This window comes from Sprattus sprattus (assembly GCF_963457725.1).
Source record: "Sprattus sprattus genome assembly, chromosome: 18".
NCBI classification, from domain to species: domain Eukaryota; kingdom Metazoa; phylum Chordata; class Actinopteri; order Clupeiformes; family Clupeidae; genus Sprattus; species Sprattus sprattus.
The window spans coordinates 17,341,395-17,364,451 of record NC_137916.1 but is presented as its reverse complement, the minus strand read 5'-3'; the positions used below and the strand labels follow the sequence as shown (position 1 = coordinate 17,364,451).

Sequence of the window (23,057 nt, the reverse complement as noted above, 5' to 3'; positions counted from 1 at the left end):
TATATTTTTGCACATGCATAAAGCCTATCAATACTCTCCAGGAAAAGACAAAAGAACATATACTTTGAGTGGAATCATATGCAAGGACACAGTGTCAAATGGTTAAGGACTAATTATAACTATTACAGTGACTTGTATATCAAAATGTTTTCAATAAATCAATGTCTTTAAAAGTGTTGGCCTGTCAATACAAGAATCTCTTTTCTTCTCTCAGTCTTTCTCCGCCACAAACAAGCAGCAGTTGTCCGCATGATGTACAGGAGCAGTGGTTTGCTTTATTGAGTTTTTCAGACCAATAAAACAACAGGCCCACTTAAAAAAGAGAGAAAGAAGAGAGAGAAACAAAAATCATGGCCAGCAACATTACATTGAAAGCAATAAAAAAAGGGCTTTAAAATGTACACAGACACCCTAAATAATAAAAGTTTTTAGACTTTATATTTCCCTTTAAGATCCTTGCTGGGTTCGCACACTCGCTGCCACAGGATGCAAGCTGTGTCCAACACTTCCAAAAAAAGAACAAGAGGAGAAATAAAGGGTTGATTCAAAGGGACAGCGATTTTAATGAAGAAAAGTCACAGTAATAGATTGCTGAAATAGCGTGTATTGCACATGTGTACACATTTATGCACTTATATATACACGTGTATAACAAGTAGTATACACACTTTTGTATTGTCGCAACAGGAAAGCATTTGAAAGAAAACACAAGAAATTAAGGAATGTGCTTCGATCATTTCAAAACGTCTGCATTTTAATATGACCAGAGAAGAGAAATAAAGGGGAAAGAACAAGAGGGAGAGAGAGAGAGAGAGAGAGAGAGAGAGAGAGAGAGTAGGAGGGAGAAAGCGAGACAAAGTACATAAAAATATAAGGTTAAAAGACGGTCACATAATTTAACATCCAACCACGGAAAGTGGAGATTGAAACACCAACGCAGTGGAGGGACACAAATGTAAGAGACACCTCTCTTTCAAAAGTCAAAAAATATACAATTACTCTTTAAACCTTGACGATCATAGGCCACTACATATACACAACGTATGAAATATCAATAAATATACATATTTACTGAATAGCAAAATAGTGTGGCAGCAACAATAAAGCTATCATCAATGGTGAATGAGCTGAAATCTTCAAAAACACACACACACACACACACACACACACACACACACACACACACACACACACACACACACACACACACACACACACCTTCACACACACGTTGATGTCTTCAGGTATCTGCTGTACTGTTTGTGAGGCCACTTGAATGAAACTACTTTCAAACTGCAGTCTCTCTCTTTCCATCTATCAATCCATCTATGTATATATTGTGTGTGTGTGTGTGTGTGTGTTTTCCAACATCCTGTATGTTAATGAATTTAAACTGTTCGAATGTTGCAACATCTCTCAGACTAGTGTGTGTGTGTGCGCGTGTGTGTTTGTGTAGTTAACAAGCCAAGTCAGTCACGAAAAAACAATCCTCTTATTAAGCTCCTCCCACGAGTTACACAGCCGATAAATGTTGAAAAGCAATATGGGGCGAAGATGTACAACTGTAGCACAAACTTCAAATGGTCAGTGTTAAACATCAAACCATTACAAAACAAGGTCACAGTAGTTCCTGAAACAGTTAGCATGTCCCCATACATAGAAATCACACACACATGGGAGAAGACGTAGTGTGTATTTTACAGTGTGTGTTCACGCTGGGCATCGACAGCTTAAGGGGTGTTTCAAACAAAGTGTTGCAGAACCGACCTCCTATTTAAACTTCAGGAATTCTGTGATGCCAGGCACACATTTTCCAATGAAAGAGTTCACTACCAATGAAAGCCAACATTACAGAAGTTACTGTATGTGTGGAAAAAGCACTAGTTGGCTAATGTTTGTGTCATTGCCAACTGGACGTGGAGATTCAGAATTTTACAAAGAGCTTCCACAAAGACAATCGCATGGTGATATTATCATCTACTTACACACTGTTGAACAGGCTCGGTTGTGAACCGCCCTCATTTTCTCAGTTCCAAAGTGAATGTAGCTTTAGTCAGTATACAAGATGTACAGTATGATTGACTTCCAAGGAACAGTAAGATTTCATTAGGAATAGGGGTTGTGAACACATTACAGACTTTGAAAACATAACAAGAGAACAGTTATTGGCTGGATTTAGTTTTTTTGTTTGTTTTAGTTATTTTTTTCTCCAAACAAAGAAAAAATAACAGCAAATTTCCTCAGCGATCATTTCTGACTCCAAATAAATAAGTAAAAAAAGAACATGGGATATGAGTCGAGAAAGGTGTGTTTCAACACAAATTAAAACCCACACAGACCCACAGAGAAAACGCTGCGCTGACAAACAGCAATGCCTGAAAAAGGATAAAGAGATAATGCACCACATACACGCTTTCAGGTTATTTTACTGCTGGACAACCAACAACCATCTCTACATTGGATGACCTGAAGGCAAGGACAGCTCAAAATGCCCAAATTCATCTCTGTCCCAGAGCAACTACAATAATCAGAGGACGCCACTCAAACCCTAGCCAAACCAGACTGGACGGCAGCCCAGGCCAACAGGTGCCGAAACCACTAACCAAAAGCCTGGGGGAGGAGTTAAATACATGGGTGATGAACAAGCCACCAAGAACCTTGTGGTATTGTTGGGTTAAGAGTGTATGTGTGTGTATGTTTTTGTAAAGTGGTGCTACACCTTATTGCCTAGAGGAAATCATCAGTCAAAATCCTGTTTTGTGTTTTTTTTTTCTAGACAGTTCTGAAGGGAACAGAGCTTTCCCTGACAAAGGGCTGTTCCACATTCCTGTGCAGTGACAAAAACACAGACATCAATACAAAATAAACAAAAACACAAATAATACACTGTGCTTATGCTCTCCCAAAACATTACGCCTCTTTTCAGGCGCAAGTAGTCAAATCCAACGGCTGTGGATAAACACTGATATCTGTTTTTCGTCTTATTTTATCATTTTTATACAAAAAAAGATTTCCATAAAAAAGTGACCATATACAGGTTTTTTTCTCCTCTCAATACCAATGGAAAATAACTAGCTCATTATTGACTCAGTCTCCTGAGCAGGAGACCAGGCAATGGAAACGCTTACGGTATCTACAGGCGAGAGGAGGTGACAAAAAAGGTTGGTCGTATTCAGGATTTTGTTAGTGTGTGTCCTGCAGGCTGCCCAAGGGCAGAGAATGGACATATAAATCAACATGTAAAAAACAAAACAAAAATAATATCAGGCTGCAGGCCAGATGACCATAGCCCTTAGACCAGGAGCTGCACTCAGACGAGCAGAGAGAGACAAGTAGAGGAGAAAGAGAGAGAGAGAGGGAGGGAGGGAGGGAGAGAAAGAGAGAGCTAGAATCCAAGCTGTGCTCATTGCCCACATGGCTAAAATGGTTCTCAAAGAAAGAAAAACTTAAGGCAATTACAACCAAAATTTCAAAACTAAAACAAGATCAAAGCTGGGTGAAAGAGGAGAGTAAAACATGCAGATTTTTCTTTCTCCGTTCCATTGTTGGTGGAATTTATTTTTCTTTATTATTATTATTATTATAATAATATTATTATGTCTCAGAAAAGGCACCAAGTTCTTTTTAAGAACATGTTCACTGAGAAACCACTATTTGGTCTGTCAGTGTCGGGGATAAGCCAGCAAACACAGTCTTAGCAATGCATCTCACACAGGGCACACAGGGCTGCCAATAGGTTCTGTGTCATTATGAAAGTGTGTGTACGTGAGTGTGTGCACGTGTGTGAGTGTCTGTGTGTGAGAGAAGAGCCGTCAAGAGTGTGTGCCCAAAAATGAATCTGTTGTCTCCTGAAAGTGTCTCATGGCCGCTGCGATAAAGTGGACGGTACAGCAGCCTCCATCAAATCAATTGGCCAAAACCGGAGGGGAAAAAAAGTTGTTGTTGGGGTGGGGGTGGGAGGGTGGGCACTGTGTGGTTCTATCCACATAAACCCAACCACAGCAATTATCAAACACATGACCGAGATATTGTACAGTATTTATATATAAATATATATCAAGCATGTGTTTACAGGACACACATACAGAACCACATATATAAGCCTATACATACATCGTATCCATATATACGATAGTGTGCTTCTTTGAACAAATTATTGTACAGACAAACATGTATTCCAACCAATAAACATGTAGAGGAAAGAGGTATGCATGTTTGTGACAGAGAGCCCAAAAGTCTTTGTTGTTCTTCAGCTGGGATCATATTTGGGATCATTGTGTGTAAGTTACAGTGTGTGTGTCTATGTATAAGTGTGTATGAGCTATTGAGCATATGTATAAGGTTGAAATATTTTTGCTTCTTGTTGGCTTTTTCCATTTTGAAAATGTCCTGAAGAGTGTTGTGTTTTCCTCCTGTTTTACTGAAAAAGTAGCACAGGAAATGTACATAGCCTCTTCAGCCGTTGCCACGACAATATGCCACTGCCATTGTCTTTCATGTGTTGTCGGTGCTGTAGTTTACCCAAAAAAATAACAATAAGTGTCATATAAACAAAGGCTTCAGCAGAAGGTCCCACCTTCTTCTTGCACATCCACCTGCCAATCAAATAAGTTCTCTTACCGGCCCCTTGCGAACGAGAGAGAGCGTGTTTGGTTTCTCTCACCTGTCCCCCCCCCCCCCCCCAACATACACAAATGCGTGCACACACACACACACACACACACTCCAGTACGCTGACCTGAGGACACGTGTGTGTGACACAGGTGACACAGGCACAGGTGAGGTGTGGTGGGTCGAGGGTCCCGACAGAGGAGGGGGAAGAAGGGTGTGTGAGAGGGAGAAAGAGTCACGCGGGGCCCAGGGGCTAGAGACAAAGGAGTTGCCGCAGGTCGCGACAGATCAAGTTGCCCTACAGCACCGGCTCCTCCTCCATCGGCTCTTCCACTGACCTAAAACAGGAAACAGGAAGTGGGAGACAGGACGTGAGCATCGGCGACAGACAGAGCTGTTCATCAACATGCAAAATATACATTAACATCCTACTGAGACCCCAGCCACGTTCTGCACACAAGGTAAATGACTCAAACAGCACCTTGTCGATTTGACTTGAAAAGCACTGTTTTAAATGATAGATTTGAATTTGCCTTTTGAATATGCTCTACCCATAATATATATATAATACGTATAAGTGTAGTACTTTATAATTTTCCCATTCCATGTGAACGGAAACAAGGAACGTGCATCTGTGATGTAGACAGTACCTGATTTCCGTGACAACAGTGGCCTGCTCGGCATCAACGGTGAGCGAGGCCATGGCCGTCACCGTGTCAGCTTCGTCCTTCTCTCTCCTCTGGGCGTCCAACAGACACTGACCCACTGTCGGAGCCAGTCTCTGCAGTGAACTCCAGTGTTTACCTAGAGGAAGAGAAAGAGAGAGGGAGAGGATAAAGAGATCGAGACAGAGAAAGAGAGGAACACAGATGGAGACAAGAGTGAGTCAATGCTACCAAAAAATGGTCATTAATGGACGGATCTGGCCAATCAAAGAGATGATGGACGGTGGCTTGTGCTCAAAGGGCCCAAATGGTGGGGCTAATTCTGTATAGGAGTCACAGTGTAGATGTTGGTGAAACTCACTCTGGATCTCAATGACCCTCTCCAGAGAGGCGGCTGCTTTGGGACACGGCTTCTCCTGCAGGACGGTCTCTGGCACAGGTTCCAGCTGACATCACAAAGGTTAAAGGGCATTGTTCAGCTGCTGTTTTACTCTATTGTATCCTAGTTCATTTAAATACATACAGTGACTCTACTGACAATTATATTCAATTTACATATGATATGTGGCTCTATGTGTGAACATGTGTTTGTATACATACAAGTGCGCGTGTCTGTGTGTTTGTGCACAGCCACTGAGGACTATGAGGCATTGCAGATGCATCTGAGTACAATGGGGGTATGTGTATGTATGGGAGTCTAAGTGTGTGCAAGTTTGAAAATGTGTGTGTATGTTTGTGTCAGCGTGTGTGTGTGTGTTTATTTATGTGTGGGCACGTGTATGTGTGTGTGTGTCTGTGCATCCGTGAGTTTATGTACACTATGTCTGGGCACATGTGTGTTTGTACGTATGTGTGTGTGTGTGTACTGTTTGTGTGTGCACGTGGGTATACCTCATCTCCCAGCAGCGCTGACACACAGGACTCAGAAGCATCGCAGATGGCTGTGAGGTCATGCCCCCCCTCCAGAGCCAAAACCACTCGCCCTCCCGCCAGTGTCATCAATTGCTTAGTGAGGTGGCCAAAACCTACACGACACACACAAATGACTCATCAACCATCTTTATTCCCATGGCTCAGTTAATACAGGTGTGTTATTGTCCTCATTTCAGCGTGGGGACAAACTTACATGACACACAGAAACACACAAACAAAGAAATGTTAATGATACTATATGAGTATAGAAAACACATTTATCAATAGAGCTCCATTCACTGAATCAAACCACAGTGTGCCATATGCACCAACAGTTCTGAGTGTTTCTTATGGTGAGCTGGTTCTGTCACCACAGCTTGCCAGAGCCACACACTCTCTAAAATTACCGTAGGGCTGCTTAACTGCCAGCACATGTGCCGGTGACTTCACAATTATGCTCATATTAGCACCGAATATTAACAAAGTGAGTCATCTTCTCACAGTTCCTGTGATCGGTTATGCCGTGGACGTGTGCTCTGCCGGCTGCTGCACACCAAGTGCCAGTGATACGAAACTATGACTGCCGTGTAACATGTAGGAATGTGCCAGAGACTCAGGGTCAGTGTATGCCACTAGAGGGCGCTAGAGTCAAAAAACTCAACAGCTGACTGGCTTTGAGTCAGTGCTTTCCTGTTCATGGGTTGTATATGCTTTAAACACAGGCTTCACACACACACACACACACACACACACACACACACACACACACACTTCAAGAAAAGAGAAAAGAGAAGATGAGGGTAGAGAAGAGAAGAGAAGTGTGGGACACACACACAGTCCAGTGTCTTCACACATGGCACCAACGATCAGTCTCCAGCTGAACGTCACACAAGGGAGCGATGAGTCATGGCTGCCTGCAGGAGGGTGGGCTTCTCAATGAATCGTGCGGGATGCTCACTCACACGCACACACAGACAGACAGAGAGAGGGAAGAGGGAGATAATGAGTGAGAGAGGGAGAGAGAGGGTGAGTGAGAGTGATGGTGAGAGAGACCAAGAGAGAGAAAGAGAGAGAGAGAAAGAAACATGAAGACGTGGAGGAGGGGGGTACACGGCGAGCGATGCTGCAGCGTTACTCACACTTTGCCGTGACGTTGTAGCCACCCAGAGGGGATTGGTGACCCTCCACCGCGTCGAAACCGGCCGACACCAGAACCACATCCGGAGAGAACTCGTTGGCGATCGGCATCACCACAGTCCTAACAGAACAGACAGTTAGAGTCACTGACCGCACTCTGGATCATAAAGACACATGGATACGCCCACAGACGAGCGAACTGAATGAGACAGGGCGTGTCCTCATGACTGTCAGACCTATGAATGGACTCAGTGAACTCAGATGCTTCAGGACATTACTGTGCCTGGGCTGTCAATCATATGAATCACTTAATCATTTGTCCGATGTAATTATCTGATTTTCTGCTTTCTGTGTATACTTCTATGAGGGGTCTGGGAAGAAGAGTTTTTATCCTTGAGTTGTAATCTTGGGAATTCACCTGAAACTGCTGGAACTGATATCAAGACTGTATTGTTTTTTTTTCCTTCTGATTTTTAAGGGGGTTTGGTGCAGGGTGGTACATACCTGAAGGCTGTTAAATACTCCACATCACCCATAGGGGGCTCTACTCCACCCGTCCAGGCAATGTTCACATTGAAGCCTTCTCCTGGTCCGACTCCCACCTGCACACACACACACACACACACACACACACACGCACGCACACACACACACACACACACACACACACACACACACACACACACACACACACACACACAAACACACACACACAGGAGAAAATCAGCTCCAAGCATTTCTTTGCACAGTAACAGAATCCTTCAAGGCCCCCCGGCCTGAGCTGTGTGGCTGTGCTGCTGCAGTCTTTCCTAAATGAGTCTGGGTGGTTGCTAGTTGGATAAAGTTGGAGGAAGCATCCCATTCTGGACATGAGCCCTCTGGAGCAGGCCAGTACACTGCCAGTACACGTCATCTAATTTCCATAAATTCACTTCTTCCCCAAAATCTGACTATCAGCACAGGTAGATTATAAATGTTAACATTCACATTCAACACAACTTTCCCATTATAGAATAGGCTCATGTTCATGTTCAACTTTTGAACTTTGACCTGATCTTTCACCCTTGACCTTCATTACTGACCTCCTCGGGAGCGCCACTCCCTGGAAAGAAGTTGCCGTCGTCGTAGCGATGGAGGGAGATGTACAGTACGTTGGGATCGTTGTAGAAGGCCTGCTGACTTCCGTTGCCATGGTGAATATCCTAAGGTAGGGAGACAAGGGAAAAAGAATATGTTTAATACGTTTTTAGAAAGTGAAAGGGAGAGAAGGGAAACAGAAGTGTGTTCAGAGAGGTCTTCCGAACAGTAAAAATTACTGAATATTCACAGCTTAACTCCTCTCTCTCCTGAGCCCTGGAAATGGCCTCTCTCTGATCCTCTGTGAGTTCATGCATCTGCTTACACACCACCAGATCTAGCTATTCACAGTTGTCCTATGAGCTAATGTCTAGGCATCTGGAAAATCTACAGCCTCAAATACGACTGGATATGATTACAAGTAGAACTTTACTTTACCCATAAGAGGTAAAAGGTATTGAAAGGATGAAAAAGGCAGGGTGAGAGACTGAGATTGGGAGAGAAAAAGAGATGCTGAGATGAGAGGTAGAAGAGAAAAAAACAGAGGGAGCAAAATGGCGGTAGTGCACTGAACACTCACCCAGTCTACTATGAGTATCTTTCCTACTCCGAGTTTCTGCTGCAAGAGCTTTGCAGTAATGGCCACTGAGTTGAAGAAGCAGAACCCCCTGTGATACACACACACACACAGACACACACACACACAGATATAAATAAACCTTTTTTATAGAGCACAAAGTAGAAAGGTGGAACAACACAGAATGTTCAGTTATGAATAATTCAGCCCCTCTGGAGTATTTCAGACTCAAACAAAGTGGCACTGCCAGCAGCCTTCCCTGACACCACCCAGACCAATAAGCTGTCCCCAGATCCCACCCAACACACACACACACACACACACGTTACCCACAATGCCACGGGGCTACTCACATGGCTGTGGACTCCTCTGCATGATGCCCAGGTGGACGGACCACAGCGAAACCATTCTATTTGTTGAGAGGCAGGAAGTTGTAGACGTTACAGATAGATACATGATGGTCACACAGAGAACTCTCTGTCTACTCTCCATACAAAGGGAAGCGGCTAAATATCAGTGTGTGTGTGAGTACGTTTTTGTGTGTGTCACCTTGAGCTCTCCGGCGGCAACCTTGAAGGCCAGCTCAATGACGCAGCCCACAGCCATGCGGACGGCCCCTGAGGAGTGCATCTCGTTCCAGACGGTATCGCTGTCCACCTGAAGGGGGCGCAACAGACACATGAGGCACCACTGCACTCCCTCACTCGACACCTCACTCTCTCTCATCATTTCATAATGAGCAATGAACTTCTGACTGAATGCTGATGACAGTGACATGCTGCATGAAGTAGACTTCAAAGAAGTAGATCTATGTGTCTCTGTGAGGAGGGGTAGATGTGCATCTATATGTAGGGAGCAGGGAGGGTAGATGTGCATCTATATGTAGGGAGCTGGGAGGGTGGATGTGCATCTATATGTAGGGAGCAGGGAGGGTGGATGTGCATCTATATGTAGGGAGCAGGGAGGGTGGATGTGCATCTATCTGTAGGGAGCAGGGAGGGTGGATGTGCATCTATATGTAGGGAGCAGGGAGGGTGGATGTGCATCTATATGTAGGGAGCTGGGAGGGTGGATGTGCATCTATCTGTAGGGAGCAGGGAGGGTGGATGTGCATCTATCTGTAGGGAGCAGGGAGGGTGGATGTGCATCTATCTGTAGGGAGCAGGGAGGGTGGATGTGCATCTATCTGTAGGGAGCAGGGAGGGTGGATGTGCATCTATCTGTAGGGAGCAGGGAGGGTGGATGTGCATCTATCTGTAGGGAGCAGGGAGGGTGGATGTGCATCTATCTGTAGGGAGCAGGGAGGGTGGATGTGTAAAATAACTGAAAAGAAGTGAACTCACCCCGATACCTCCACAGGGCAGCATGGCGTACATTTTCTGACTCATTGGCCCTACGGAAGAAACACACTTAAATATTAGACACTAGCTCCATCAGTTACATTTTCATACAGCAATTCACTGTAGCAGTAACTGCTGTAATTGCTTAAGCAGCTCCACTGAGCTCAGTGTTCCAATGAGTTGCTTGAGCTACAGCAGTGTCTGTAACTCTCGAACTCTCGCCTTCCCAACAAGCATGAGCCATACGCCACACAGAAAAGCCTTAAATCCCTAAATAGATACATTTGAGGATCCTCCATCACGGAGCATATTTTCATATGGGCAGTGTCTCACTGTATGTGTGTATATGCAGCCATGTCGGATTGAGTTGGGTTGAGACAACTGTAGACTGAGGCATGAACTGAGGCTGCCATTCACTTCTGATGCACGCCTTGACGTCTCCACTGGCCTGTCAACCTGCAAATGCCCCCAGTCAACCCCCCCACCGTGCCACCCTCCTGAGAATCCCTCCACCCCCCCCCCCCCCCCCCCCCCCCAATTCCTTTCTGCTGGTGAGTCACACACGGAGGAGGAGGGATGGGTGGATGTGGCGGGGGGCAATAGGGTGTGTGTAAGTGTGTGTGTGTGTGTGTGTGTGTGTGTGTGTGTGTGTGTGTGTGTGTGTGTGAGGGGGGGGGGGGGGGGGGGGGGGGGGCTGCTCTAAGTCCTAAAAATACCCTCATCTGTCAGGGATTGCAAACTTCAGTGAGGCAGCGAGCTGGAAGCAGGACTGGCCCAGAGACAAGGGCCACACTTTGCATAACGTCAGGAGGACAAAGCCCTGCCCTGCACCAATACTACCACTGAGCAGCATCGCCATGAACAAGCCTTCATATAACAAGCACATACAATCAATCTATGTGAATATGTGAATGGACACTTCAAGTTCATTTCATGAGACATGGCACCAGAATATGTTAACCTGCACGGTACCACAATATGCCACAATATGTTAACCTACATCATTTTAGCGTATTACAGAACTGCAATATGACCTATACTTACATAATTGGGTGGGACAAAGGCAATGGTGGTTCACACAAACATATTGAAAATATAATGCAAGGCAATAATGCTTTTGAAGTATGTGTGTATTTACTGATAGTGTATGGACTCAAATGTATGTGTATGGCTGCCCCCACCTAGAAGCTTCTTGCTGTCCAGCTTCTGTCTGTTGAGAGGGCTGGTGCCATAGAGCAGAGCGTGATACTCTGAGTGAACCGTCTGAATCTCATCCAGCGTGGCCTTCCTGCCCCTGATCCTCTGTAAACAAACAAACAAACAAGCAAACAAACAAACAAACACAACAGAAGGTATTAGTATCTGGGTGACAAACTGTTGCCTGGTTTCAGAGGCGTGTAGTGGCCACAGTGATGTTCTACCAAACAAGACCCAAACAAACTGGTGAAAAGCTGAGACAAATGCAAAAACTAATTCTAAAATGTGTCCTTAAACAGAAGTTTCTGAGCAGAATTTTCAACATCTCTTCAATGAGGACAAGCCCAATTCATCCCATTGACTTTTGCCAACATTTGGTCATTTTATCAGAGTGAAGGCACGGTCAACATCTCATGCAACAACACAGTACTCTAGAGAACACACTGCCGCTGATCCTCCAGGGCAGTAAAGGACGGGGCCTCACCTCGCAGCGGCCGAGCAGCCCGGTCTCCTGCAGCCGGGACCACACGCTCTGAATGCGTCCGGCGTGCTCAGGGTGGATGTGGGTGTTGCCACACATGCACTGGTGCTTCAGCATCAGCGTGTCGTACACCAGGCCTGACTCATGGAGAGGATGGAGAGAATGAAGGAGGATAAATATATAACGATTAAAGTAAAAGATTTGCAGAAAGAGAGAGAGAGATGGATGAAGAGAAAGTGATTTGTTGATAACACAGACAGATAGACAAGCAGATGGATAAAAATACAAAGATGGATGGATACATGGATAGATGTACAGATAGATAGATAGATAGATAGATAGATAGATAGATAGATAGATAGATAGATAGATAGAGACAATTCTGTTCTTTAGGGGATAGGTCATACCCCCTTAATAATTTCTATACATCTTACAATGTATGCTTTTTAAATGTCCTGAATCAATAAACTGATCTGCTGGCACTCAACTAAAGAGAATAAAATGACTGCATGTGATACATGGATGTCTACCGAATCCAGTCTGTCATATTTGAATGCTCTAGATGAAGTTGTTTTATTTGGAGTATTGGCTACCTGTAGTGAAGAGGTGCTTAATGGGAACTTCTGCCATGGTACCCTTAAGACCGGCCGTGGCCGGGGAGGACTGGGCCCTTCCCAGGGGTCTGTGGGGCATGCCAGTGATGGAGAGAGAGGCCTGGAACACGTTGAGCTGCTGAATGTGATGCTGGTCTGAAAACTGCAGAAGAAGAAGAATGATAGAAGATGATGATAATGATGACAATGACAACTTACAGTCACTTTCCACTATCAGTCTTATGTTAACTTTATTCAGCTTTCTGAAGCCAAATTATATTGTTAATATTTACAGATGTATATTTATAGAACTCTTACAGATGTCAATAAATCAAGCACTAAATAATATATGACTGCTTATTGATGATCATGTGATTACAATTCTTACATAGAAAATGTACTTCCAGCTGTTGAAAGATGCTGAAAAAGTACCGAATCAGAACCAAGAGCAAGGTCTTAGTAAAACACCTGCTCACACATTCCTGTTGCAATCTAAGCTCGACCACTGCAATGCTTTTCCAGCGGGTCTCCCAGCATGCAGAGAAGCTGTCATGGTCCAGAACGCAACGCACGTCACTCTGTTGATCGCTAACCTCAACTGGGCTACCCGTTAAACTGACTTTGCCTCCAGACTGACTACTGTGTCTGCACCCATCTACCTGAACTCAGTCACACAGAGTACCATCCTTCCTGCGCACTGCCTTCCTCCAAGGAACGTCGATCTGCGTCGCCATGCCTTCACACAAGGCAATCCCTTTCTCATCTGTGGTTCCTCAATGGTAGGACATGCTACCAAATGCTGTAAGAGCAGGGGCATCCCTCTCTTAGCTTCAAGGATCTCTTGAAAACTCGCCCCCAGAGCACCTTGTTACACCCTCTAACACCCTCTTACACCTAGCTCACTCCTACTATGCACTAGAATGGGACACAAACCCTGTGTTTGACTAACAAATGACATCATAACTGACCGTTTCCTTTCTCAAAGAGTGGACACATGTATTTCTGTCACTCGAGTTCCACAGAGAAAAAACAAGAATGAAACACAATTGCAAAGGTAAGAACTGCCATTTACGGGTGAAGAGAAGAACCAAGCAGCAGACAGCCAGAAGAAAGAGAGAATGAAAACAGAGATAGACGAGAAACAGAGGGGGAGATCAGCACAGTTTAACTATATTAAGCCTTGAACAGAATAAACAGCACACTCTAAACAAAGAACACAGCGCACGTGTGCACACAACCAACTCTCAAAAGGCAGAACGTGTGTGTGTGTGTGTGTGTGTGTGTGTGTGTGTGTGTGTACGCGCATGTGATTCCATCCAGCCCTCATAAGGGCTGGCAGTGTATGGTTGTGCGTGCATGTGTGTGTGTAAATTCATCCCTCATTCAGCCCTCAAAAGGGCAGGTGATATGCATTTGTTAGTGTTTGTGTGTGTGTGTGTGTGTGTGTATGTATGTGTGTGTGTGTGTGTGACGTGTGTGTGTGTGTGTGTGTGTGTGTGTGTGTGTGTGTGTGTGTGCGTATGAGCGTGAGTACTCATCCCTCATTCAACCCTCAAAAGGGCAGACGAAGGGGAGCTGCAGCAAGGCTAGCCAAAAAGCTACTTTACACATCCCCTGCAGTAAACACACTCATTCTCTCCCTCTCTCGCTTTCTCTCGCACACACACACACAGGCACGCACATACTGCAGGCACACCCCAAAGAGAGAGAGGGAAAGACAGAGGTCTGCTCTATGTCAGGAGGCAAAATAAGGGAGGGAGAGGGAAAGGGAGAGGGAGAAGGAGAGAGAGATGGAGAGTGAGATGAGAGGGAGAGGAAGGGAGATGAACGGATGGCTTGGCGAGGTCTTGTGTGTTTGAAAAAAACAAGTTAAAACACATGCCATGAAAGTCAGATAGAGAATGAGTCAAGGAAGGAGGGAGACAGAGACAGAGGGAGAGAGAGCGAGAGAGAGAGAGAGCGAGAGTGAGAGAGAGGGAGAGACAGAGAGAGACTATGTGCAACACGGAGAATGACTTGAGAGATACAGGTTGACACATCAATGATACGAATCAGTGTTGTGGTGTATAGTGTGTGCAACTTCCACCCCCCCTCCCACCACATACACAGACACACACACACACACAAATTCATTCACAATGACACACTGTGCCTACTGTGTGCTGATCTCTTGTTCATTCAAGACACTTAGACGCTGCAGCATATTCTCTCCCACCTTTCTCTGTCCTCTATTCACAGCATGGATGTGCACAGGCCATTTGTATTCAAGACAAGTGGAGCAGGGTGTGCACACACGCGCACACCCGTACACACCCGCACACACACACACACACACACACACACACACAGACACACACACAGACAGACACACACTAATGCGCATGCACACACTAACACGGCGTATGGTGTGTGTGTGTGTGTGTGAGTGTGTGTGTGTGTGTGTGTGTGTGTGTGTGTGTGTGTGTGTGTGTGCACAGGGGAGAGGAGAGCTGACACGAAGGGGAGGAAGAAAATGAGATGATAACAGACAGAAGGAAAGAAGGAAAAAGGAGATGAAAGAAGAAGAGGAGCAAGGAAAGGAAAAGAGGAAAGCAGACAACGAGGGGAAACAAGGAAGGGAGGGGGCAACTTCTGCTAACTTCTGAGTCTGAGATGTTTTAAAGGATATCATCTCTATTGAGATGACTATGTGCTCCCTATCCTCTTCATCAACATCCTGTCCTCTCCAAAGACATTCACACACACACACACACACACACACACACACACAAACACGTCACAACAGAAAACGATCTTTAATTAGTTGACTATTCCCAATGAGATTTGATTGGGTGTAAAGTGCACCACAAGGAAGGCGGAGGAGGAAGAGGGGGAGAGAGAGAGGAAGTGAGTCAGTGAGAGAGATAGAGACAGAGAGAGGGAAGGAGAGGAAGAGAGAGAGAGAGCCGGGGGGAGAGATGCTGCAGGTAGGGAGACAGAGATGCTGTAGTTAGAAAAAAACTGGAAGGGAGGGTGGGATGAATCACCAAGGAGAGATGAGTCAGAGACGAGTCCATTCACTAAAATAAGAGGGGTAAAAAGCACAGAGGACACGGGGGAGGAGACTGTGTGTGTGAGTGCATACGTGCTGTGTGTATGTTTGGTGTATGACTGTGTGTGTGTGTGTGTGTGTGTGAGTGTCAGTGTGTGTGCGTGTGTGTGAGTGCATACGTGCTGTGTAAACGTGTGTGTGTGTGTGTGTGTGTGTGTGTGTGTGTGTTCCAGTGAGAGAAGGCAGGATGCCGCCTGAATTCCAATGTTCTGCTCTTTGACAGAATCTTTCTCAATGATCTCAGCTTGAGCAGGAAGCTAGCTGGCTGAATGCAAATTCTACACACGCGCACAAACACACACACACACACACACACACACACACACAAAGCCCTGCACCAAGGTGAATACTTCCTCACAGTCATCACTTTATTGATCAGTCTCAATCATCTAATTTTCCTGTGTGGAAGACCAATTAGTACTTATGTGTGAAGAGACATGCTCCAAATCGTGACTCAACACAAAGTAGACTCCCTGACAGAGTCAGTGCCCTGTCAGACATGCCAGGAAACATGTCAAAGGCACAAATGTACGTCTTTGAAAATCTAATGAAAATCCAATATTGTATCAAAAACTGTCTTTCAGCACTGCCAACAGAAGAGCACCAAAAGAAGTGGAGAGGTTATGAGGAGGAGATCGTACGCGCTAGCTTTCTGTGGCATTTAGCATCAATTAGCAACAGCACCAACAAAACACTTCCTCTGATTTAGCCCGGAAACAAGACTGAAATTATTTGAATTAACCTTCAAATGAAAGTTTTTTGTTCCTTTTTGAGTTCACCAAGAATCCTTTGAGTACTGTGATACTCAGGTGGCTGGGTGGCGGTTTTTTGAAAGGGCATCCGTGATGCAAACTACAGCTCATTCATTCTCCAGAGCAGGCACTGCTCCACTCTCTGTGAGCTGCGGCTAACACACTATGACTCACTCAGTGGGTGGATATGAAAGCATTTGCCCGCATTTATTATTATTGAATTTTTTTGTAAGTTAAGGAGAGTTTTTTGAAAGTGTGTATGATCTCTGAATATGTGTCTTTCTCTCTACCTCTCTTGTTCTCCACTGTGAGAGGGACAGACACCGTCCATTTTCCAGCAGCACATATCCTGACGCCATCGTCTCAAAAAATCAACACCAGAAAAAGAGTCAAGGAAAGCACAGAATCAAAAACACGGAAATAAAACTCCCCTTCAAGAGTCAAGAGTAGGGATCTTGCTTTGACCCAGCTGCCAGACCTTCTTTTGCATTTAACCTTTTGTACATCTGCCATAAAAAGTCTATGAAAATCACCCTGTTATTTCCCTGAAGTAATGCCTGTTGTGGTTGTTGTTAAAACCAGCATCATTAGCATCTTCATAATCCTCACCAGTTTTTTTCTTTCCAATGGCATCTACATGAGAAAACAAATTGTCCGTGTGTCGACAGGGCAACGCCACTGGAAGCAGGTCTCCACCAAAGATGCAGTGGCTTACCGCTGGAGCCTTTCTGGAATGTTCTGTTCCGACATGGAGTTTTCCAGAGCATGGCAGACAGGCGGAATGGGGTCATTGGGTTCGACCTTCAGCATTCAATCTTATGTGCGTGAGTAAGTTATGTACTTGTAAGTAAGTGGACAGTTACATAACAGAGCTTATTAGAAATGCACTGTATGAAGTAAGATGGATTTATTTTAGGGACCCTTAGGTGCTGAAGAACGGAGGATTATTTGCAGTGTGTGGAGTCGGCACTGGAGATATTTATGCATACCTCAGTAATTCAGTAACAAATAAAATGGCGATTTGCTGCCTTCCTTACAATCTGTTTCTGCGGTATTATGACCTGTGTCATAATGTTGGCCTTTGAATTTCAGAAGATTTTCGCCAGCTTTTTGAGCTTAGCCCATGCCGTGATAACGGGCTCTTTTCGCACTGCCTGCTATTCACTTGTATTTGTATCCAATCAATTAATTCATGCTCTGACATGTTCTGACATCTTTAAAATGAGCAGCCTGATTCAAGTACCTTTGCCACAAAAACAGACAAATCATTATAATTAACACGCAAGAGTAATGTTCAACACGAAGCAAACTGAACAGCAGTTCCTCCTACCTGTCCATAGAGGGTGCCATCTTCATCGGACTCCTTGAGTTCAATGGCCTCATCTTCATCATCCTCCTCCTCCAGGTCACTCTCTGTGCTTTCACCCTTCAGGGGTAGCAGGCGCTCTGATGGGGGCGATGTTTCGCCCGAACCGTCCCTCTGGAGGCGTGGCTCACGTGTATGCTCAAGCCCCTCCCCTCGCCCTTCCTCCAGCATCTCGGCTGTCTCAGTAAGCTCCTCCTCCGTCTCCTCAGGATGGGTGGGTGGCTGTCGGGGAAGCTCCACCCCCTTGGAGAGGAGCTGAGTGGATAAACAGAGCCTATTGGTTGTTGCCTTCTGCGATTGGCATGCTAGCTCATGGTAGCTTAATGCTGTCATGTCAATGAACACCTGACTAGAAAGACATCTATCAGAAGTTAACTGGTCAATGCCCAGTTCCCAAAGAGGGTCTGTTTGCCTTGCCTGTTTGGCTGTAAGCTAATTGTTGATTGGCTGCTGTTACTGCCTGTCATGCATCATGTTAGAAGTTCTACAAACCAGACACACTGCAAGTCCTACATTTTTTAAGAGTGAACCACCATCATCACAGCGAACCCAGTACTCTCTGGTCCACACTGTGGTTTGCAGTCTATTCTGAGAGGCTGGTGAAGCTACACTCCCAGGGTTCCCCACTGGATTCAGCCGTAGCCGGACAGGAACACATCCCCTTCGCCAGCAAACAAGAGAGTTTAAAATAATAAAGGATCAATCTGAGCTCAACTGTGAGCGCAAAAGGAAACAGGCCATCATTCTTCTTCCTGACCGCTCGGGGTCAACGCTAACCGTTTCCCCTGTAGTGCGTGGAGGTTGGGACAGCTGCCTCCAGACCACCGTCTGTAGGCAGACTGTTTCTACAGCCTAACGTCATTATAGCAAAAAACAGACTGCAGTTGCTAAGGCCACATATTTGAACAGGCCCTTCTTACATGGCTTTAGTTTTTAAGTGCAATTAGAATTAGAGTAGAATAAGTATAGCATACATTTAATGTATGCTTTTAGTCACTAACTAATGCATAGCCTGTTTATGTGTATATATGAGATGACATAACACCCCTCCTGAGTACGCCTACCTAGGTTAGGTAACATTCTGCTTCCACTACTGTAAGTGTTTGCATGCCTTATGTGAGTGCTGGTGGGTGTCCATGTGTGTACCTGTATGTGTGTCCTTGTGTGCTTGTGTTCTGTGTGTGTGTGTGTGTGTGCTTATGTTTGTCTGTGTGTGTGTATGTGTGTGTGTGTGTGTGTGTGTGTGTGTGTGTGTGTGTGTGTGTGTGTGTGTGTGCGCGCATTCCTGTGTTGTGCAAGTGTATGTGTACATGTGCGTGTATGTATGTACGTATGTATGTATGTATGTCTATATATGAGTGTGAGTGCCCCCTACCTTGTTGAGCTGGTACTGTTTTTGCTTCTCCAGGAAGTGCTGGTGCTGCTGCTGCATGACGAGCTGCTGGAGGGCCTGCGGACTCTGAGGCAGCGGCGCTGATTGGGTGCGACTCAGGGGCCTGTGCCGCGGCAGCTTGTTCACCGTGCGCATGTTATTCGACACTCGCTCACCCGTAACCAACGGCGACTGGCCGTACATGGGCACTGTGGGTAAAAGATGAAGAACAGTCTCAGCGATGCCCCTTCAGTGACTTCCTGACGACCTAGGCGTGCAGACTTGGTGACACAGTAAATGGACCAAGTAGATCACCCTGCGTGCATGTAATTGTCAGAACAGATCATCTCATCAACAGAGCCCCTCGAACAATAACATTAACTTTTCTTTAAACCTTTAAAATGATGTATCCTATGATTAACTTATCATACTATGTCATACAGTACATAAAATGTACTACTAAAACTTTAAGCGGACTCTGAGTGGGGTTTTTTCCCCCCTAAAGATGTCACTGTAGTGTATTCCCTTCCTTTGGTGTGTCAGTCCAGGCGGAGAGAGGATGGATGAGCTAAACGTTCTTAGTTATTATTAAACCATAAAGTCAGATAGCAGTCTCATAAGAGTCTGTGTACTGCCAGCTCCTGGTGTGGTTGTTAGATGATGGCGTAGAGCTCTAACGACGTGATGCATATCTGCAGAGTCGCACTGTTTTACAGCCACATATAAAAGTGGACAAAAAACAGACATCATCTGGACGATCCTCAGGGAGGACTAAAAGAGTTCTGACCCAAATAGCATGCCAAACTTCCTACTCTGCTGATGGCCCTAATGGTGGTGAAGGGTTTCATCTGTGTGTATGTGATTGTGTGTGTGTGTGTGTGTGTGTGTGTGTGTGTGTGTGTGTGTGTGTGTGTGCATAGGTGTATGTGTATTTGTAAGCATGTGTGTATGCACATATGCGGGTGCGCATATTTGTACGTGTATGTGTACTGTCGCAGCCCAGCTCTCAGCACGACGCAACAAATCATATTCTTTTATTAACTCTTTTCAGATACAAACAAAAGTAGTCAAATTAACAGAAAATAGGGGGAAACCTATGCCTTGCACGCAGTGCAACCGGCACCTTCCCCTCTGTCTCTCTTTTTCAGCCAGCTCTCTCGTCAGTCATTCCTACTGACGCTTTAAACCTTTTTCATTTGCATGATTTGCACTGATCAGCAACTAGTCAAACAATCTACAGGTGAGCTTCCAATTAGGGAAAGCCCGACCTGCCTTGTCCCCAGAACACCTCCCCAGGGTCCTAAAGCTACCCTGTATAGTCCTGGTTAGATAATTCACCCACTGAGCAGCTTGGGCTACCACAGTACGGGTATGTATGTGTGTGTGTGTATGAGAGTGTGTGTCAACGTGTATGAGACTGTGTGTGTGTGTGTGTGTGTGTATGGGCGTACCTGCTAGCAGTGCGCTCTGTTGTCGGGCCTGCTCCAGCAGCAGCACGTGCTGCAGCAGCGAGGAGTGGGAGTGGGAGTTGGTCTGGTCGGCGTCATGGGGGGGTCCAGGTGGGGGCAGGCACGCCACCGGCAGAGATGAGGTGCTGACAAACTTCCCCGTCAGAGCCCCGCCCTGACGCATGGACTGGAGGGCCTGGCACTCAGCCTCCTGAAGCTTCTGGAAGAGGGAAGGCACCCGGGAACGTCATTACACTTACGTGTTGCCATAGGGATGCACGATAATATCGGCATGTCATCAGTACATAAACAGACAAGACAGACAATCGAACGATAAACACTTACAGAGTTAATTATCAGCAGGGATGAAAATTTGACGATGTGCCTAGCTGACAAAGTCTCAGAGAAGCATCGTACATGTTTAAATGTTACTTAAAAAATATAAATAAATGTGGCGTATTTTACGTCTAGTCCAAGTTGAAGTGATTTCCTTATTTTTCATGAATGAATGTCTACATTTGCGGGGATATGTGGTGTGATTACTGTCTCGTGTGTAGGGGATGTTAAGATGTAGGCTGTAGAGTGGAAGAATAGTGCTAGACTGAGAGCATTAGTGTGAAAGATGCAGAAGGGAATTAAAGTTGGATTGTAGGGTGTTACATTTGTTTTGCGGAGATTGGTTTCAGAAATTGGGGGTACAATTCAATTGCTTCAGAGTTTCAGACATAGTGTAGTTTTTAGGGTACATGTTCAGCACTAAGGAAACTACAAATTGAGTATGAATGGCTAACGTATGATACTGCATACTGAAACTGTTGAACTTGTAATTAGAGTGTAGGGAAACACATTAAGCAGTGTGGTGTGAGACATAGGAGGTAGGTGGGGGAGAGCGAGAGTGTGCGGCTTAAGTGTTGGGTCTAGGGTGTAAAGTGGCGGACGGGTGTAGCTGATACTCACCGTGATGTGCGAGTTGGCAGGCAAGCCCAGAGAGATGTTGGGTAGAGAGGGGGACGTGTAGAGAGTCAGGGGGCTCACCGTCCCGTCTGCATTCAGAGACTGGTGAAGGGACCGCAGCTGCTACGGAGGAGGCAAGAAGAAAAAGGAGAGGAAGAGAGGAGAGGGATAGAGAGAGAGAGCAAGAGAGAGACAGATAGATAGAAAGATGTATATATATATAGATAGATAGATAGATAGATAGATAGATAGATAGATAGATAGATAGATAGGACAGAGTGAGAGAGGAGGTGGGATGAATGGGTGTGAAGGGATGACAAGGAACGAGCCTCCAAGTTTAAACTCCCGTCCCACATTTCAGTTTGTTTTATAACAACAGAAGCACAACTAAAACAAACCTTTGAAACAGGTTACTATATCTTAATAGGGTTTATCATCAAAGGCATGCATATTCTATAAATCCTTGAAAAGTAGACAAATCCAGCCTCTTCTTAATTTAAGGTATGTCCACATTTGTTGCCTTAAAAAGGCAGAAGGCTTCTCTGACTGCTTCTTGCATTGGCTAGGTGTTTCAAACACATCACATTGTGGTCACCAAATTACTGCTTTTTTTTTCTCTGCCATGAATGAGCCCGCGGTGGCCTGTGACAAAAAAAAATCTGCAAAGACTCAAATGGCGTCATCAGCGTCTGAGTCAACGGAATCGTCGATGAAATAAAACATTCCGCATGGAGAAAAACACAGAGGGGGGAGAGAGAAAGTGTATTTGTGGCGAACTGCCCTCCTTGGAAGAATGATGTCACCATTCTATTCTTCGCATTAGTCAATTTACCGGCTGGATGCAGAACTGCAGCGGCGCCGCAGTAACAAACTCCACGCTCTATTTCAGAGTAATAACGCCAGTGCTATTTCTGACAACTAACGCAGATGCACCGCAAACTAACTAGGTGGCCGTTATGTCATCATCATTATCGCCGCTGCCGTTCCGCTAGAGTGAAAGCAATGAAGTGTATGAGCGAACATATTTCACCACCAAGACTCCCTAACATTACATTTTATTTCTTTGTGTGTGTGTGTGCGTGTATGTGTGTGTGTGTGTATGCCCTACTTACTAGCAAGGACTTTTTGGAGCCAGAGGCACAGGAGGAAAAGCACTTCGGAGTAGTGGCTATTATGCTGCAGGCTGTGGCGCGTTTTTGTAAAGCATGGAGGTGCGACCACATGAATGAATAAATTACTTCACCACGTTTCCCGGTCCTTAACAGAGTCTCCAATTAAGTCATTAGCACAGTGCACCTCCCTGATGAGGCGGATGAAAGGCCATAAAGTCATGCTAGTAGTCGATTTAGAATGAATCTCCACCATGAGCATCATTCCATTTCTTTATGGAGTTTAAGGCGTGTGTGTGTGTGTGTGTGTGTGGGGGGGGACAGAGGCCACCCCACAACAGAAACACACATTTTCAACATTTACATACTAATTTA

At 45.3% G+C, this 23,057-nt stretch overlaps 1 protein-coding gene across 8 annotated transcripts in view; it reads right to left on the bottom strand.

Moving 5' to 3' along the window:
* Positions 1-392: 392 nt before the first annotated feature.
* hdac5 (histone deacetylase 5) overlaps positions 393-23,057 on the bottom strand; it is a 79,393-nt gene continuing 56,728 nt past the window's right edge. For 5 of the 8 annotated variants that reach the window (XM_080856639.1, XM_080856633.1, XM_080856634.1 and 2 more), the window contains 18 exons: positions 21,577-21,696; positions 20,623-20,839; positions 19,175-19,380; positions 17,764-18,054; positions 12,591-12,753; positions 12,001-12,134; positions 11,501-11,621; positions 10,323-10,372; positions 9,529-9,636; positions 9,333-9,388; positions 8,983-9,070; positions 8,408-8,527; positions 7,830-7,927; positions 7,328-7,446; positions 6,168-6,301; positions 5,638-5,722; positions 5,262-5,415; positions 393-4,949 (listed from right to left, as the gene is read on the bottom strand). In XM_080856639.1, the coding sequence (XP_080712765.1) occupies positions 4,910-4,949; positions 5,262-5,415; positions 5,638-5,722; positions 6,168-6,301; positions 7,328-7,446; positions 7,830-7,927; positions 8,408-8,527; positions 8,983-9,070; positions 9,333-9,388; positions 9,529-9,636; positions 10,323-10,372; positions 11,501-11,621; positions 12,001-12,134; positions 12,591-12,753; positions 17,764-18,054; positions 19,175-19,380; positions 20,623-20,839; positions 21,577-21,696 (2,304 nt within the window). In that variant the 3' untranslated portion in view covers positions 393-4,909. The remainder of the gene's footprint in view (positions 4,950-5,261; positions 5,416-5,637; positions 5,723-6,167; positions 6,302-7,327; positions 7,447-7,829; positions 7,928-8,407; positions 8,528-8,982; positions 9,071-9,332; positions 9,389-9,528; positions 9,637-10,322; positions 10,373-11,500; positions 11,622-12,000; positions 12,135-12,590; positions 12,754-17,763; positions 18,055-19,174; positions 19,381-20,622; positions 20,840-21,576; positions 21,697-23,057) is intronic. The other 3 variants (XM_080856635.1, XM_080856637.1, XR_013968989.1) reach the window with 2 other exon arrangements.